The following is a 19,020-nucleotide window of genomic DNA, read 5'->3' as shown; positions in this document are numbered from 1 at the left end:
TGGCTTGTTGTTAAAAAAAAAAAAAAAAGGGGGGCCACATTCCACCATCGCAGAGGCCGTCTCCGGTTTCCGAGGCCGCTGGACTCTTTCGACCCCGGCGAACATACCTGGAGGACGGTCATCTTCTCCTTCTACTCATCTCCAACGTGATGGATTCTTGGGACCTCAAGGACATGTGGGCAAGTCAACGGAGACAACCACCATAGTTGTAGTCATGGTTGACAAAATCATCCACATCAAAAATAGTGTTGGGAAAGAAATGACAAAAAGGAGTCAATAAAAAAAGTATAAACCAACCTTTTAAGCTGAGGTGCCCGCAAAAGCACGGGAGGAACATTCAGGAACGTCCAAGCTGTGATCCCAACCTTGAATCTGAGAATGATAAATGAAAACCTGTGGCGCTGGCTCTCTTTTAGAAAAACCAGCCGAAAACAAGGTGACTTATGATGCGGATACTTTATTTTCAATGTGTGAATGGTTAGCTTTTCGTCTGGATATTAATAGTATAAGAAAACTATACACCAAATCCAGACTGGGCCCTAATTTTGCTGTGTCATTTCTCAAATTGGTATTGAAATTCTCTTTCTCTTTATATATATTTCTATATCATATATATATAAGCCAAAGTGCATTTCCATTTTTTTTCCTCTTGTCCATATACACATTGCACCATACATAAATAACGACATTGTAAAAAGGACTCCGTATTTACAAGTATATATAATATATATTTCATATAATATATAAAACTTTATATTAAATCTAGGTAGACGAGATTTGGGATGGTGCGCGGGCGGGCGGGCGGGTCCATGTTATCTGTGGTTGTTGAGAAGGATCTCCAGCCAGCAGGGGCAGGAGGTGATGAACTGTCTGGAGTAGCAGGGCCCCCAGCCCTTGGCGAAGCTGATGCGCACGCTGTTGGGGTCGTAAGGTCCGTCGGGCAGCTCGGCCGCGTAGCGCAGCAGGCACGAGCGCTCGTAGTCAAACACCTTGATGGAGAAGCCCGGCATCACCTTGCGCACCACCAAGCTGCGGCCGCTGGGGGCGTCCAGCGTGGGCGAGTTGACAAAGATGGGGTGCTCGCTGCGGTTGTACGCCCACACGCCGTCCGGCTCTTTGCTGAGGAGGAGGCCGTAGCCGATTTTGCCGCGCGTGCGCTGCACCGTGCTGCTGCGCTGCTCCAGGTTGAGCTGGCCCAGGCAGAAGCCCGTGCCCTGAGGTAGATCGTAGAAGATGCTGACGGAGTGCTCGTACACTGTGTAGAGGCGGCCCACGCGCGTGCGGTGCTCCCAGTACGCCACGTTGCACCAGTGGTTCTGCTTGGGGGCGTCGGGTGACATGCTGGCATCTGCAAAGACACGCACGACGCATACGGCTGCTGGAGTCAAAACATCAACGCTGGCCAGTCAAAAGGAAGCCTTACGTTTGGAGGCATCTGCTTTTTATTGTTGCCGGCAGATGGCTACGCTATAAATACTCAAGGAGGCAATGGAAGCCTTGTGCAAAACACGCACGGCCGGCCGCCTGGGCGATCGACTATACATATCCCCGAGGGCGGACCGAGGTCAATCCGAGGGAACGCTCGCTATTCCCGCCACCGCCTCAAGAGGTCGCCGTCACGACTGAAACCCCGCTCACTGTTTCCACTGATTAGTCCAAAATGCGTCCTTGTCACAGAGGAATGAATTTGCCAGACATCTCCCGCCCGATGAGCGATAAATCCGCTGACTAATTCACTTTCTTTTCAGCAACAACCTTTAGTGACTTAGTAGACCCTCGGTGGACGGACGTCCGTCCACCCGCACGCACGTACACGCTAGCCCTTTGCATGCCACGTGAAATACATCCACGGTTTTTGTGTGTACGTTCTGACTGCTGCAGAATACGATCATATCTTCCGCCTCACATTCCACAGGAGGAGGGAGGGGGTGATGCACGGGGAGGGGGGTCCCACAACTGCTGTGGGCCCAGGGCCGGCATTCAGCTCCCTGACAACTTAGCACAAGCCCGTGACCCGCTGACCCCCCGGCCTTCATGCTATCAGCTCCCATTAGCTCACAACACAGAGTGATGCCATTATTTTGCTTCACGGAGTCTATTGGCACAGAGGATTTCTGTGGCCCCATTCCTTTCAGCTTGTGTGCTCTCGGGGCGGGCGTAGTGACCGCCCGCCGCCTGCCGCATTAACGCATGCCTTGGAGGTGGAGGAGCCAAAGACGTGTCCCGTCCGAGTGAAGCTCTGCGCCGCGTTAATGAAGTTTGCGGAAAAGATTGGCCAAAAGCCAAACGGGCGCAGACGCGACTGCGCCTGCTGGCTTCGGCTTTTTCAGCGCAGACAGGCTTTTTGCGTGTTGGCTCAAACGACGCCCTCCCTCCCTCCCTCCCCTCCCCCTCTTGTCAGGGGCCCCAACATGCATGTGCCATTAGTGAATTCCACTCCTCGACTCGGAGCCGAGCGTTTACGGCAAGCGGCCTGTACAAAGAAGTCCGAGCCAACTTGTTTACGGCCCCCTCCATTGTCTCAAATCAAACGGAGTCCACACATCAAGGTAAACTTTCAAAGTGTCCAAATGTCGCCTTCTCTTTGGTCAGCGCTATCTATCTTTCACAGTGTTTTGCTTCCGTTATTCTGCTCGTCCGTTTTTTTTTAATACCACATTTGGAGTTTAGCGTAAAACTAAACCGATAACAGAAACAATTACCGTAATTTTCGGACTATAAGTCGCGTTTTTTTTCCCATAGTTTGGGTGGGGGTGAGACTTATACTCAGGAGCGACTTATAGTCCGAAAATTACGGTAGACGCATTGTATATTTAAAAACAAGACATCATTGGATTCAGAAGAATTGCCAGTGCTAATGCTAAAGTCAATGTAGAATCCCATTGACATGCTAATGGCAATTAACATCGACTTCCTTCAAATGATGAATATTCCTTCACACACTAGAACGGTGGTAATGCTCAAATCCACTTTGAGAAAATGAGTTCTAATAATAATGGTAATGAGGCGGCTGGCTACGTGAGCACGCAAACCAGGAAGAGCGACGAGGGGGGGGGGGGGGGACAAAGGTTAGAAACGTAGCCAACGTTAAGCCAAAGGCAAGACAATGCAGGCCCGCTGAGCCAGGCCTTTTCCTGCTTCTCTGTTGACTCAAAGTGTGTCTACGTGTCCGCCAAGCAGACGTGTTTGTGTTTTCGCCCTCCCTCAACTTGTGTGTTTTGGCTACGGGAGGGGGGGGCCACTGAGGTGAGCGCTTGGAGAGAAGGCCTCATTAGGATCTCTTTGACTGAACACGAGCATCAAGCGAGCAAGCGGAATGCTTGGAAAATCACCACGGTAACCGCGCGCTTTTTTCTTTTTCAACTCCTCATGTCCGATGGGTCGGATTGAAAGGATGAGTTCTTTTGCAATGGAACTTCTGATGTTCTGCTTACATGAGAGGGGGAGGGGCGTTCAAAGAGGATACAAATTAGGGCAGGGCGTGCGTCTTCCTCCCTCCCGACCACAGCAGAGGCGCCCGCCCGCCCGACTCTTTGAATGGCTGTTGGCCTTTGAGAGGGTCTGCTCAGGGTGGAGCCGCAGCAGGATGGGAGCAATTACTGCTGCTCTGCATCCATTTAACCCCGTCGCCCTTTGGCAGCTCTGTTTACCCATTAGAATAGTAGCTGGTGTTATTATTGTTATTTTATTCTCAAAAGCCTCTCCTCTTAGTGTCACTCTCCGGGTCGGTCGGTCGGTCGGCCACAACGTCGCCTCTTGCTTGTTGATGAGTTGCGACGGCTTATTTAAGATTCAAAGTGCACCCATTGCTCTTGACAAGGATTTTCACTTGAATGAAACGCTCTGACGGTAAAACAATATCTTGGCAGACTAACAACAAGCATATTTCACCTTGCTATTTCATTTGGGTTGGATTTTTTCGCAGTCTTGTGCAAATTCCATCGACTTTCAAGCCACGGCTTCCAAAATGCAATCAGCTTGGCACTATTGACCAGTCTGTCAAATGAAGTGCTGAGACCTCATTTCATTAGAGCCAGCGGGCTAGCGAACTAGCGAGCGAGCGGGGCTACAAGGTCAAATGAAATTCTTTTACAAAGTGACGCTTGAGTGTGGTCAATTTTCCAACCCAATAAAAAAAAAAAAAAAAAAAAAAAAACTTCCATACATTTGCATTCCATTCTGCACCTCAACCATTTCAACGTGTGCCGTCGTCATGCGGGTATCATGTGACGCTGACGAGCGACCCCTGAAATGACTGGAAGCCGAAAAAAACGGAACTAGTCGACCACCTCCATTACAACCAATCCAGAGTGGAGTGAACTCAGTCCTCTGCGAGTCTACAGCGGAGAGGAGGGAAGAAAAAAAAAACAGTTGCAAGGAGAAAATGGAGGCGAGAGAGAGGGGGGGGGGGGGGGCAGCAGTCTCTCATCCTGTGCCAAGGATTAGATTCCCCTCCGGTCTCTCCCAATGAACTGATAGGGGGGGGGGGGGTGCTTTACGGTCTTTGTATTGCGCTTGTAACATTTTGTGAGCATTCCTTCGCACCCCCACCCCCCCCAACATACTTGACCTGTTTGGAGCTAAAACAACAAGCTAAGCATGGTCCTCTTCCCCCCTCCATTTCAAAGCACCCCGCCGGCAGACTAGAACCCTGAGCAGGCAACATTTGGCCTGGCGTCTGTCTGGGCTATCTAGCTCTGCCATCAAAGTCAGCTTTATCAGTCCGACTCAAGCTGCTTTTATAGGTTTACGGATCCGCCCGCCCCCCTCTTTCTCCCCGAGCTCTAGTGTGTGAGGGAGGGAGGGAGGGAGGCAAAAGTGAGAAACCCAATCCAGCAAAGGGATCACAATGGGAATACTTTACATTGTCATCCACTTCCTCGCCATTTTTCCCGCCGTCGTGGGACGCGTCCCGCCCGGGAGGAAAAGCGCGGCGCCCTTCATGTAGCAGATAACTGACACGATCCATAAATTCCATCGATACATTTGAGAAAGGCACAGAGTAAAAGCGTGGAGGGAAACCGCTGGCCGGGAAGGTGAAAGGACGGCGACGCGCTACGAGGGAGTCGTGCGGTCGAGTCCTTCGAAGCTGCGGAGGGGGGGGGCGAAGGTCGCGCCGTCAAGGCCCGCAGACGTGGCCGCCGAGCACCCAAAGCAAAACAGTCAGCCGGCATCCTGCTGGGTGGCGGCGCTCTTTGACCTCCTCGCACAACCTTGGTGTTTGTTTGCGAGTGTGTGAGGCACATTTCAGCCATCAAGAGGACCCTGCACATTCCTCGGCTCCCCCTCCCCCTCCTCCTCGGAGCTTCCTACTCTGGTTAGGACGTGGGGGGGCGGGGTGCAACAAGGAGCTTCACTTTTTCTTCTTCTTCTTGGAGAGTATGTTCAAAAAATCCAATTGAATGATCTTGTAGATTTTTGGAAACACTTTTCAAAGGCAGCACGGTTGAGTCTGAGGTTGGGGGTTCAAATCTCAACTTCCTGAGCAAACTTGGAACGGATAGATGATTATCTCATTTTTCCACTAACACCGTGTTGTTTTCTTCATCTATTTAAAACTCTTGCCATCGATGAGACTCTTCCGGCCATGCCGCCAGCCGTGGCCTTCAAAGTCCCAGACAAAAAAAAAAAAAAAAAAGCCTTTAACACTTAACACTACAGACTTTGGTTACATCATCTCACCCAAAAAAAAGATGACTCATGTGGGCATAAAATAGCAGAAATTAACCTGCGGGAACGTTTGACCGATGTGTTTGAAGGTTTTTTTTTTGGATTCCAGCGTGTGATGGACGCTGGTAGTTGCAACTATCGATCGGGCCCACTGGATCAGAGTGTGCGAGGCCAATGTGTTCTGTCAGGATAATGTGGCACCCGAGTTTATGTTTCAATCACAACACTTGCCGGGCCTGTAACACACACGACGTGAACATCCAGACACCAGCAGCTCCCCAAACACAGACAACAAGGCCCTCCCCGCCCCGCCCCTCCCCTCCCCTTTCACTCCATTCATTCACAACAAAAGAGACATCGATTAAAAATGCAGCAGTGAACATTTCCAATCAGCGCCGTGGCCCTTCCCTGTCAACATCTGCATCTGGGCTTTTGAAACTAAAGGCAAGGCAAGGGCAGGATTTCATTAAGAAAATGATGTGCTGGCACTCACAAAGAGGGGAAGTTGGAGCCAGACCTCTAATTTAAACCGTACCCTGAAATGCGACAGCCCGACTGCACGTACTCCAGCCACACAGCCAAGAGCGGAAGAAAAGGCGCACGAAAGAAAAGACACGGATAATAAACATTTCAAACGTCAACAGATTTTTTTTTTTAAACGACTCAAGGGCAGGGATTAAGTCAATAGGGATTTATTTACACGTGAGGATGTTTACACATTCAAACTTTCAAGGGAATTCTACGAGTCGATGTTGTCAGAGGGCAAACGCACACAAATGGACAAAAGTATTGGGACAATCCGTGTATTTAAATCCAGTTCGTTGGAACATGTGTTTTCCCGTCATTCCGACTCAGCTGTCGCAATACTTTTCTACACTCTGGTCAACAAAGGCTCGAGGTCATTAAGACCAAGCTGTTTTGTTTAGTTATCAAAGAAATATTTCAGCTTTAAAAAAAAAAAAAAGGATATCTATGTCGACTCTCGGTCCCGTGTTGGGTCACGGCCGTGCGAGAGATTTATGCCCGGCGGCAGATCAGGTTTACCGTAATGAAGGAGAGAAAATCATGTTTCTCCAGTTACATGTGAACAGCCCGAGAAAATGAAGCGCTTTATTGTTCCTCTCTGTCCACAATGAGCTTCTGTGCTTCCCCCTCTCGTTTGGAGATGTCGACTGACATGGGCCTCTGCGGCTAATCCGCACACAGCCACATTCAAAGAATGCGCCGGCCGGCCGGCCCGCTATTCCGAGTTTGAAAACGACGGACGGCTAGAGAGCGGGCCGCAACTGTCCCAGCTCCTCTGGGGAGGAAGGGAAACAAATCGGGAGTCTATTTTCGCCCGCCATCGGACCACGGGGCCGAAATCATAGGCCGATGTCTGGATTTATAATTGTGGGCAAAAACGGTCAGGAAATAGAAACAGCCCGCCGCACGCCAGGCAAGCACATTTACAGTGGCGGCTGAAAAAAGGGACCATTGTTCCCCCCGCTCTCAGCCTTGAGAGGAGGCAGGCAGCACACTAAAACACTAAACTAACAGTTGGACATTCCATACATTTTTAATGGCATCGCACGTTCCTTATTTGTTGCCGTAACCTCCTGCCCCCCCCAGGACGGAGCTGAATGAATGGCGCCATTGCCGACGCGCTGCCGTGTGAAGCCGGAGAAGATGGCAGCGGAAACCCTCCGCACCGTTTGCTAGGATTTAAAAAAAAAAAGGGGGCAGAAGCCTTCTCAGAACCCTCGGTTGCTTCGACACTGTACACACAAACACGCACCTCATTCTGTCGGAACACAGCGCACTGTGTTACCTTGACTGACAAGCATGGTGCCGGGAGATTAGCCCGAGAGTCACGCATGAGGTTTTTTGATTAATCTTTATCTGTGAGCCCTTCAGAAGTGAGTCAAACAGCCGACAGCGCTGGCACCACACTGGCTGGCCAAGGAAGACAGATAAATACTCAGCCCGCATGCTTGTTTCTCCTCGTGGCACGAAAAAAGGTTTTAGGCGGCGTCGAGGACTGCTTTCCATTAGCGCTGCGGCCGGCGCGCTATTCTGCGCGTGCACGGGCAACATTCTGAGGAGGACTTTTTTTTTTTCCCCATTTGTTTTATTCCTGTAAAGATCCTATATATAACTACAATGTGGCTCAGTTTAGCACAAAGCTGAATTGTGAGCGAAAGGGAGGGACAAACGTGTGACGCGGTCGCAGTCTGTCCAATTGTTTGTTCGCGAGCCGGCAATTTCCCCAGACTTGTAGTGCCATTCTATAATTGCCTGTGCGGGAGGGGCCGGTCATGCCAGTGTGGCCTTGACAATAAATATTTTTAGTGAACACAATAAAATCATCTCTTCTACCAAAAAACAACAGATACAATTAATGTCAATGAAGTATCGGTGACTGGTATCGGCAGCCTCTGCGAGGACCCGATACTTCAACATAAGGCATCGGTACTTGCTCATCCAGCTTTTTCCTACGACCACAAACAAAGCGTGCCTTGGAACACATGATGCCATCATCTTTGTCGGAATCATAAGCGAGTGTCGCGCCGCTCTGATGCCACGCTAATTACGGGGCGGGCACGGCTCTCGCCATCTTGCCGCCACCCGCCGCAGGGAAGGACAAACCAGATGAGAGATTAGGGTGCTAAGCGGTCCCATGGTGAGTTGGGCTGGACTGAACCGGACGCACTTGAGGACTTCTCGACTCGGACAGCTCGTAAAAAACGGTTTTAAAAATAGGTCAATGTTTACTTGGCCTTATGTCGACATAACTTAAAGGACAAAAATGGATACGTCTTAATGCAAAGGCCAGATGGCTTTTTTTTTTTGGGGGGGGGGGGGGGGGAACAATCTAGTCTGCAATCAAGCCACAAACAATCAAAACAACTACAAACGTGCACACACACGCCCTTGCGTACACAACAACGGGACGGACGGACGGACGGACGGGGGCATGCTGGCGAAGCGTCGCCGAGGACATCGAGCGGCAGCGCGGCCTCCGAGAGGAAAAGTTGAAAGTGGATTTCTGATCACAGTCTAACAATGCTGAGAAAGGGAAAATGAGAAATGTGCTTATCGCTCTTATCAATGGCTGCTTTCTGTGTGTGTGTGTATGCGCCTGTTACGTAAGAGGAAACGGAAAGCGGCCTCCCAGGACAGGAACAGATACTTGAGACGGGAATTGTGGCTTTACACGGCCACGCAGAGAATAGAGCTAGGGACCCCCCCAGGATGTGAAGCACCGAGCTGGACGCCACAAACGGGGTGACGGGAGCCCCTACAAGATCGCTGGGCTCTCCAACATTCCTCAGGCTCCCCCCGCTGTCAGAGTGGCGGTCCGCCTCCTCGCTACTGCTACAAAAGCCAGGCCGCTTTTTTAAAGCAGGATGTTTGTCCGAGGACTCCTTCCCCTCAAATAAACAAGCCGCAAAACCTGATTTCAGGGGGCATGGGTGGAAGCACTCTAGTCACATTATTTCCACATCCCGTATCCTGGAGCGTCGCCGGCCGCTCCTGAGGGAGTGTGGGCGGCCGGGCCCTGGGACCGACCGACGGACGGACGGGGCTGGGAAAGACTCGGTCGGGTCTGCGGTGGAAACCCGAGCAAATGTGCCAGGCTGGCCAAAGATGAGCCCAAACTACAAGGTGCTGATGAAATCCTGGCAGCGACATCCCCTCGTTTGGCCGTGAAAATGTCAAACTCGTTGCACGATGGGCCGCTTTTGTCTTTGACATCACTGGGCTAGCATATTCCGCAGAGAGCCAAACAATTACTGCAGGGGGGGGGCTTTTGATAACCCATGACCTCTAGTAAGCGGTCATTCCAGGGAAGGGGGCACGCCATGTTTCCGTTTCTTCAGTCCAGCTTTCCTACACTGGCAGGAAGGGGAAGAAAAGAGGGCAGGCGGGCAGCCATTGGGGGGACTTTGCACGGCAAATGCGAGGGAGCCCTTGCAACCACGGTGGCGTGACAGCGCGCCGACTGCTACGTTGACAAATTGTGTCACGCAAGAATGCAGGCAGACTGGAGCCGCCATCTTACAGCAGTCTCGACGGCTTGCATCATTCATTGATCGTAAACATGGTCGGCTATTGCTGCCGCGTCTACAAACAAACGCACGCATGCGTTTTCAGACGTACCGGTTCAGTACTTCTTGACTATAAGTCGCACCGGAGTATAAGTCGCACCAGCCATAAAATGCCCAAAAAAGTGAAAAAAAACAAACATATATATGTATATAAGTCGCTCCTGAGTATAAGTCGCCCCCCCACCCAAACTATGAAAAAAAACGCGACTTATAGTCCAAAAATTACGGTATTAGGATTCACCGATTCATAACACCGCGACGCCAACTACTGGCGAGGAGGACATGAGCTGGTATCAGAAGCCTAAATATCCGATATGAATACCCCAAAACATTTCAAAGAGATCTTTTAAAACCCTCGTTTTGAAAAGTACAATTACTGCCAATGTATTTGCAACTTCACAGCTCCGTTTTATGATTTCATTGAGTCGACATGCATCGTCGTAACAATGCACTTCCCCGTCATGTACTACTTGCCAGGGAATTGTCTTTGAGCAGGCAGGCAGGCCAATTCCAGCTGGTGAAATCAAGTTTGCCCTGAATGAGAGAGTCGTAATAAAGTCAATATGAAGGGAGACAGCGGCCCTCAGACACTCATACAGGAAGCAATGAGGCCTGCTTCAAAGGCCTTCACTCCCATGTGCACACGACGAGTCCCGGGCGCTGAGGAAACAGGTGTGCGGCGGGCGGGCGGGCACGTTGGGAGGGCAGCGCAGTCCGAGCCGCACACACACACGCATAGCATACTTTGCGTGCACAGGCTCCCAAGTTGGCCTGACGTAAACAGACATCCCAGCAGCGTGTCTGCTGAAGGCTGTCTTTCTCCCATGTTGAAATAAACGGCTGGGAATGGTCCAGATGGCCATGAGCACATATTAGCTAAAGATAGCAGCGAAAGACGGCCATATTGATCATGGCCGCCGGCTCTTTCATGCTTATACACGCCAGCGGAAAATCATGATTGAGAATGGCGCCGATGATTTGGATTGAAAGGACATCAAATGCTTTGGAACAGAAGCGTTACCAAAGCAACCATTTGGAATGTGCAACCATCGATCATTTGCGCGAGCCCGGCCGGGACTGCATGCTGGGTTTGATTATTCCACACATGAAGACCCCACCCACCCGTGTTTACTTGTTCTTCTGACAGGGTTAGGAGTCTGGCTCCCATTCGCACACCAGGCAGGCCGGCCGGCACGCTCGTGAGCTGAGCTGCTGGGCGGATGGATGGCGTGGAGTGTGATTTCCAGGTCAGCAACACGCTAAATGTACGATGACTTGACAATTTGCACCACCGCCGGCCGGCAGGTCGGAGTGAGTCCAGCTGCGCCACGGACAAAAAGATGGGCAAGTCTGCGGAGACATCAGCTTCTGGTCCGCGGCAAGACAGTAGGAAGAAACCCAAGCCTCGCTTGTCTCCAACCTCCCTGCTCACCACAGTCTCACAGGGATTGTGGTGCACGCTCTGACAAGCCCCTCATTTGTTGACTCGGGGAGTGTCGCCGCACTGGGTGGTGACAGCCGTCTGGCAGGGGAGCGAGCAGCCTCTCAGACGGAACAGCCTCCGAGCGCTCCCTCGCAAATGGGGCGTCCTCCCTGGTTTCCGTGATGCCACCGGAAAGCCTTGTTTCATTTCAAATGAGAGGACAGTCTGTCTGTCTGTCTGTCTGTCTGTCTGTCTGTCTGTTTCCACTCACTTCCTTTGGCGCCTCGCTTCCACGACAGCCACGCATGTGCGCAAGTTATGCGTGCGTTCCTGAATGAGCCCGGATCTTATTACGCTTTTATCCCACTCAAATATTTCTGAAAGGAAAACAGAGGGTGGGGAGGCCCGCCCGCCCGCCCGCACGCCCTGCGGAACCGCTACTTACAATGAAACCTTTATCTGAGCAGCTCTGGCTCTTAATAGCTTTTAATGAGAAGGAATAAAAGACAAGGCCAAAATGAAACCTGGTCAATTTGTGCATTCATTCAGCCGCGCTAAATACAGGACTGACCTGTTGTCAAGGTGCTTGTGTGAGGAACTACCTTTTTTTTTCTTTTTACTATATACAAACAAACTGGTGGAAAGCACTTATTATATTCACACCGACAAGTTTGAATTTTTCTTTTTTTTTGTAACGGTCCGTAATTTCGAAACGTGCAACGTCCAAAAGTGGATCTCTCGCAAAAACTAATTTCTTTATAAATATGAAAGGCTCATCATGATTTTCTAAAACAGAACTATTGGTGTAAAAAAAAAAAAAACAACACAAAAAGCACACATACTTATAGAGTCATGAAAAGCAACCAAATGAATTCCTCCGTGTCCAAATCCGATCCTGATTTTTGTTTCTCTTTCCTTATTTGGAGACTGACGACAGTTGGAGGAAGGAGCACACCCACCTGAGAATTCCCCCAGAGTGACGTTGGGTGAGCCGGCCGCCTCGGTTTCAGTGTAAGACAATGTGGAGTCTGACAGGTCTGCAGGGAAAGGAAAGAGGAATTAGCCTCCTCATTAGGTGCATCAGGCTCCCTGCAATGTTGCTACAGGCCTTCTTCTCCTGCTACTATTCATCATTGCTAGTGTCAATATCATGTTCCCCATCCACTGAAGACTATTAGTTTCATCCCATAATAGATAACAGCGCAGGCTCACTAACAGGCTTTAACTGATGACATCTCCCTCCCTCCCAGTGCTTCCAGAACGCTCAGCTGGTCTCGTGCTAGCCGGCCGGCCCGGCAGCCAGGCGGCACTCGCTATTAAGGACAGACTCTTTTTTTTTTTTTGGAGTGAAAAATGGATACTTCACTGGATCCCAACCAGCAGCAGGAGACTGAGCCAGGATGTTTCCGTTAAAGCCGGTATTGAAAGAACTTCACTAAGTTGTTGTCGAGAAAGGCTTGGAAGTTCGAGACGTGGCATGTGAAGCTGACATTAGGAGTGCGGCTTACCCAGTGGCTTGTGTTCTTCATTGGGGGACAGCCTTGAATATGGAGGTGGGGGTGACTCTGCAAAATTCAAGATACGCTGGTAAAAATATATACATTACGGCACAAGAAAAAAGGAAATGATGTGCAAAATCGGCAAAATATAAGGCCGATTCTTCCCTTGTTGTCAAATTACCGTTTTTTTCCATGTATAATGCGGCCCCCACGTATAATACGCACCCTAGAAATGGCATGTCGATGCTGGAAAAAAGCCAATACGCACCCAAATTTTGACTCCTACTTAAGTCCGTAAACGTAAAATGATTTCAGAAAAAAGATCATCTTTGGGAACAACCGGATGTTATTCTGCCGGTCAGTATCACTCGCTAGCATACTCAATAGCGAAGAAATGTTTCGGATTTGTGTAGGGTACATTGTGACAGACAGCAAACGAGCAGGTGATCGAGCAAGCCTTGTCTGATACGAGAGCATTGTGTTCGTATGGAGCGTGTTTGAAGTGAACAGCAGAGAAGAAAGACCATCTGTAATGGCGGCCTCCATATCATCTCCGGATAAAAATAAAATAAAAATTCTTTTTTTTTTTTTTTTTTTTTTTTTTTTGTACCCATGTATAATGCGCACCCCAGATTTTAGGACAATAAATTAGTTAAATTTTGCGCATTATACATGGAAAAAAACGGTAAATACAAAAGTAAAAAGTCATGTCAATAAATGTTCTGGCCCAAATGTATATGTCTTGTTTGGACCAAAAAATAGGTTATTTAATTCATTATATTATTTTATTGATCGGTATACAAAGTACACATTACGCTGATAATAAAGGTTACGTGAACATTACAAACGATTATGATTGTGGGATAAACTTTAAGCTGGAAGACAAGCTACATCTTGATCCAAAACTCTTGGAGCGCCAATCCACTAATACAATACGACTTGATTTATATTGCGCATTTGGCCGACGTCGAAACTTCCAAAAAGCGTGCTACTTTCTGACAAGGATGCTTTCATCTTTTGTCACAAAGACAAATGAGGAGAGGAAAGTTAGGAGCGAGGTGAAAAGCAGAAGAGCGGCGAGTCCTTTAAGAGTGGCGGCCAGGATCTGAGCAGCTCACTCACACACACACACACACACACACACACACACACACACACACACACACACACACACACACACGCACACGCACAGACACAGCGAGTCGCTCTGGCGCCAGCAGTATGCAAACTTTATATTATCACCACTCCTCCACCTAAATAGCACGAGGGGGACCTCTTAGGACAAAAGGGCTTTTAAAGGCGCAACTTGAAACGGAGCTCATTTGAAATGTACAATGCCCGACCAAATAAAAGACGATGGCGGCGGCGGCGGCGAGATTCCCACAACCAATTTCAGTTTGGACTCCGAATTTTACGTTAGCGTTTCCCAACAATGGCCGAGCCGGTGATTAAGATCTCCATTCAAAGCTTGGGCCTTGAATAGCATGAAAGAAATACCATGGCTATCGGGCCACGCGTGGATGCATGCGAGCTATGTCTACTACCGGCCGGGGTCCGAGCTGAAATGTGAAGTCCCGTCTCCCATTTTTAGAAGGGAGCAAGCAAGACATTCCCATCTTCAAAAAAAAGAAAAACCCAACAACACCCAATGGTGTGTTGCTTTTAATTTGATATTGTCGCCCGCATGCCTTTGAAGAGCCCAAAGCAGCCAGCTGGCTTGTAAAACATGGATGTTATGGAAAATCCACCTCCTGCGCCAGAGAGGAGACCGAAATACCGACACTCGCCCATCTTTGCACATGATAGTGTGCGTTGCCATGGCGTCGCCGGGGGTCAAGTGGCACCGTGTTGGGGGGTTTAGCCAAACTGCAGTCTGATGTTTAATGTTTGCAATCAGTCAAGGAGCCCCACGACACGCGTACAATAGCCCAAGTTCGCTTCGTGACGATTATTACGACAATTATGGGTGTTCAATGGAATCCGATTCAAGGACGCTTGGGGAAATATATTCAACTTCCAAACTCTTTTAGACACGTGCAAGACATTAGTGAATGGTTGCAGTGAAAACGTTTTTTTTTTTCCTCTCTCTCTTTTCTCAAAGAGGCAAACACACGGCGGGCGTCATTGTCAGGCCGATATGTCACAGGCCGCCGGCGTGAGTGATGCTCTGCTGTATAGACTGAGAAATCCTTTTTTCATGGCCGTATACAAGTTCACGGAGCGTTCACATTAGAGAGGAAGAAAATCTGTACGAGTTGAGCAACTAGGAATGGGAGAAATGACCAATTTCATTCTTCCGACATTTGGATTGTTCACTTTCGGCAATGATGTGATTCGAATTGTCGGTAGTGCTTCGGTAAGACATCGAAATGGTCATATAAAGCGAATTGAAGGAATCCAGAAAGATTAGGAGTAGTTCTTTTGTATTTACTGATCATTCGAGATTGTCTGCCAAAAGATGAAAGATTCCCAACCAGTGTGCCACACGAAATGCTCCAAAAAGGCTTTTTTTTTTTTTAATGACAAATAATGTCAATTGGTTAATGCCATTTTTTTCTGCGATTTTTTTTCAACTGTAAATATTTCTCGGCTCAATCATTTGGCTTTAGATCAGTCGTTCTTTACTGCTCATGGGCTCCCTCTAGTGGCGCACAATAGCATCACTGAATCAAACTGCGTAAATATGACATACACTTTTCTTCTACAGGTTAGTTGTATTTAATCTTCTGGGGTTGTTTTTCAAACATCGACATGCTTGGTGACTGAGTCACTTTGATTTAAGCGAACGTTAATGCTCAAACGGTGCTAACAATACTTTGTAGGGACTAAAACCCAGCGTCTTGTTTTGGGATGAACGCTTGGGCCTACTAGGCTACTGTATTTAAGTCTGGGTCGGCGGCATTTCAGTGTTTTGGAGCTGGGACTCGGATAGACTTCTATCGGTGGAGTTCTTACCTGGCCCACAGAGGCGGCTGTAGTGATAAGGATTGCAGCATACAGTCGGACTGTCCGGGCCCCAACAGCTCTTGCACTCACAGAGCGGTTTGAGCTGGGCCGGGTGCTGGAGGTCGGCCCAGCGGTACAGTTTACACACCAGCAGCTGCGGGGGAGCCACAAAGCCGCCCAGCTTCAGCTCAGTCCGGGACACCAGCACACAGTCGCTGGGGAGGCCGCCTTTGGACTCCACCGCTTCCAGTAAAGTATCCAGCGCCTTCTCCTTGAGCTTTTTCAAAAGCAAGTGCGCGGCCGACTTGAGTTCTTGCTCGTGCACGGTGCGCGGCATGGCCTCCTGGCCGGCCTCGGGGGTTCCGGCGTCCCGCTGGCCGAGGCCCCTGAAGTGGCACGACCCGGGGGGGTCCCCGCTACCCGGGGCCGCCTCTGGAGCCCCGAGCTCGGAGTGGTCCCGCTCTTTAAATAAGCAGCACGTCACCGTCCGGGAGTCGCTGTCCTGCACGGAGCGGGGACCCCGTTGCTCCTGCACGCACCCAGCGTCCCCATCTTGGTCCACCACCTCCACGGGGCCCCCGGCGTTCCCGCTGGGGGTCACCGGTCGGAACTCCGTTTTGGGAATCTTCTGCGGGTTGTTTGCCAACGCATCGTCCCTGCACCCCTCGCTAGTTTGGCCATTTCCACCGTCCCCCTCTTTATCTGGAATCAAACGGCTTCTCCAGAGTCGCCGCACAAGACCTGAGCGTTTCGTCCTGAACATACGACAACTTGACTATCTATTAGGGTTGGGGGGTGGGCGGTCTTGGCTTAGGCTGTCCCAACGTTGCACACACTCGACATGAAGAAGGGAGCGAAAGGCCGTGCAAGGCATGCACAGCCGACCGACGACCACTGCTGTCCAAGCGGCAACATTAGACGCGCCACGCGCTGCTTGCGTCTACGCGCAAGAGAAGAAGAACATTAGCGAGCATACCGTGCACAAATGCAGCCAAATGAAAAGCTCAAGAAGGCGTCTGTTTACAAGCCAGCTCCAAACAAAAACAAAAAAACGCGGAAGACGTGGAGGTCCATCATTGAGGGGAGAAGGGGGGGGCAAGAAGAAGAAGGAAAAAAAAAGGAGCACCGCCAAGCTCCAAAATGCAGACTTGGAAGTTTGCCACTTTGTTACACGCCGAGCGCGGAAGCGACGATTAAATCCCAAAACGACGACGCACGGGGTATTAACATCCTCGTCCTCTTGAGACGTCACTTTGTGTTTTTTTTTACAATCCCAACAATGGATCCATGCGAGCGGACGCCAAGTCGAGGAGCGATCCCGGGGAGCAAGAAGCGCATTCCTGCTTCTCTCCTCACAAGTCCAAGCAAACTGCAAGCAAGCCAGCTCGCTTTCTTTCCCAGTTTCTCTCCTTTTCACTCCCCCCTTTCCTCTCTCTCTCTCTCTCTCGCTCGCTCACACACACGCACACACACACACGCGGGGCCCCCGAGGAGAGCGCTGGAGCCATTGGCTGACTACCATCATGTGCTAGTCTAGACACTTTGGCGGCTGGGAGCTGCACTGATTGTTGCGCAAACAAGGTTTCAAGTTTCTTAACTCTTAAAGGCGAAACGGCCACCTCTCGCTTTAACTTCAACTCACTTTAAAAAAAAACCAAAAAAAACGTATTTACATTTCAGCTTATCGGCCACCGCGGAAAAATAACAAGCAACTCCCATGTTATTCCCAAGATCCTTTTTTTTGTGGCTCTTTCATACCCGAAGAACACGTTTACATGCATCAACGGTCTTATTTGGAGTTGAAAAAAATCGGGCATATTTTGGTTCTTGCATGCTTTTATGTGGACTTCAAAACCCTGATTATTATATTGGGGTTCTAAAAGGGTGACATGTACATTTAGTCACTGATGAAAAGATAGAAAACATTGCTGGGCCTAATAACCCGAGTGCAATTTTCATGATCATAGAAGGATCCAGTCAGAAGTCGTGTACGAGTCTCGCATTTGATTTGTGTACTCATGTGGGTGTTAGCAGATCATTTTCAAGGGCAACGCTGCTGTTGTTATAATGAGCAAATAAGTTTAGTGCGAGTTCAACGCAGGAACCGGGCCGTGGATGTCGTTTTTGTCAAGGGGCATGCAGGGGTCAAGCTCTCCCGCACCACCTGAGCTGAAATTCGATTGCCAACAGCAGCGTTTCCATCGCGGCCGTAGGTTTTAACAAACACGATTAGCAGTGTTTGTGGGCGGGAGGCCAGCGAAGGGTCACCGTTTGCTGCTTGAGACTTGATAGTCAACACGACAAAAGTGGCTCAACAAAAAATGGAGTATTGAAGAAAAAAAAAAAAAAGGATTAAACTATTTTTCTTTTTAAGTTTAACCCCTACAAGCTTGTGCAATATGAAATGTTATTTATAGCTGTGACATTTTGGAAAAAAAATATCATCACCTGGTACTTCACCATAATCCATATACATGACAAAATATATAATTACCGTAATTTTCGGACTATAAGTCGCGTTTTTTTTTTCATAGTTTGGGTGGGAAGGCGATTTATACTCAGGAGCGACTTATATATGTTTTTTTTCACTTTTTTGGGCATTTTATGGCTGGTGCGACTTATACTCTGGTGCGATTTATAGTCCGAAAATTACGGTATATTACTATTCTGAAAAAAAAGAGTATGTGAAGTCTCACATTTAATTTTTTTTAAGATCACCTCAACGTGTGAATGAGTCGTCTTGCGTATGTTTTCATATCAATAAAAACAAAAGACGGAACGCCATCTTTACAAATTCCTACCCGCTTATGTAATTTGTAGTCAGATATACAGTAGAGTCAATATTACCAGCCACAATTAGATCCACTCACTGAAGTCAAAGGTCAAAAGGTCACCAGGAACCACTTGAGGTTACTTGCTCAAAGAAAGTTTGACACTGGCCCCACTCTCTCCGACTATTCCATGAGCGACCAGAGTGAAAGTCAATGTAATCCGGTCGCGATAGGTACGGCGTCCTGGCTCGAGAATCAGCGTGGCCGGCCAAGTCGCAGTAACAAGATGCTCGGGGGGAAAGAGTTCAAGTGTATGAATTGGCTGGCGACCCCTGCTTGGAAAAAGTCACAGTGTACAGTGGAATCATCTTTGAAGACCCTGAGATGCATCATCATATCATTTTGGGGCATCAACTTATCAGGTGAAGGGAGAATGTCGGCTTTCACTTCTTTTTACACTTGTGAGGCAGTCAAGAATGTTGATGATATTTTCTTAGTTCCAATGGGGGAGGGGGGGACTTCCTATAGTATTTAATTTGTTAAAAAATCCTGTATTCTAACGGCGATGTCATAATGAAACGTGCTTGAAAAGTAGCTGTGTTATTTTCAGCCGCCATCGT

The 19,020-nt window shown here is 49.0% G+C and overlaps 1 protein-coding gene across 1 annotated transcript; it reads right to left on the bottom strand.

Annotated features, from left to right (window-relative positions):
* Positions 1-437: 437 nt before the first annotated feature.
* smad6b (SMAD family member 6b) lies at positions 438-17,227 on the bottom strand. The gene is made up of 4 exons (XM_061282526.1): positions 15,639-17,227; positions 12,693-12,749; positions 12,144-12,221; positions 438-1,348 (listed from the first exon to the last, which is right to left on the bottom strand). The coding sequence occupies exons 1-4, from the start codon at positions 16,390-16,392 to the stop codon at positions 813-815; spliced, it is 1,425 nt and encodes a 474-aa protein (XP_061138510.1). The 5' UTR covers positions 16,393-17,227; the 3' UTR covers positions 438-812.
* Between the last annotated feature and the right edge of the window lie 1,793 nt (positions 17,228-19,020).

This window comes from Syngnathus typhle, linkage group LG7 (genome assembly GCF_033458585.1).
Source record: "Syngnathus typhle isolate RoL2023-S1 ecotype Sweden linkage group LG7, RoL_Styp_1.0, whole genome shotgun sequence".
In the NCBI taxonomy this organism is placed as follows: domain Eukaryota; kingdom Metazoa; phylum Chordata; class Actinopteri; order Syngnathiformes; family Syngnathidae; genus Syngnathus; species Syngnathus typhle.
The sequence above is the reverse complement of the archived record's forward strand: the minus strand, read 5'-3'. Positions and strand labels throughout refer to the sequence as shown.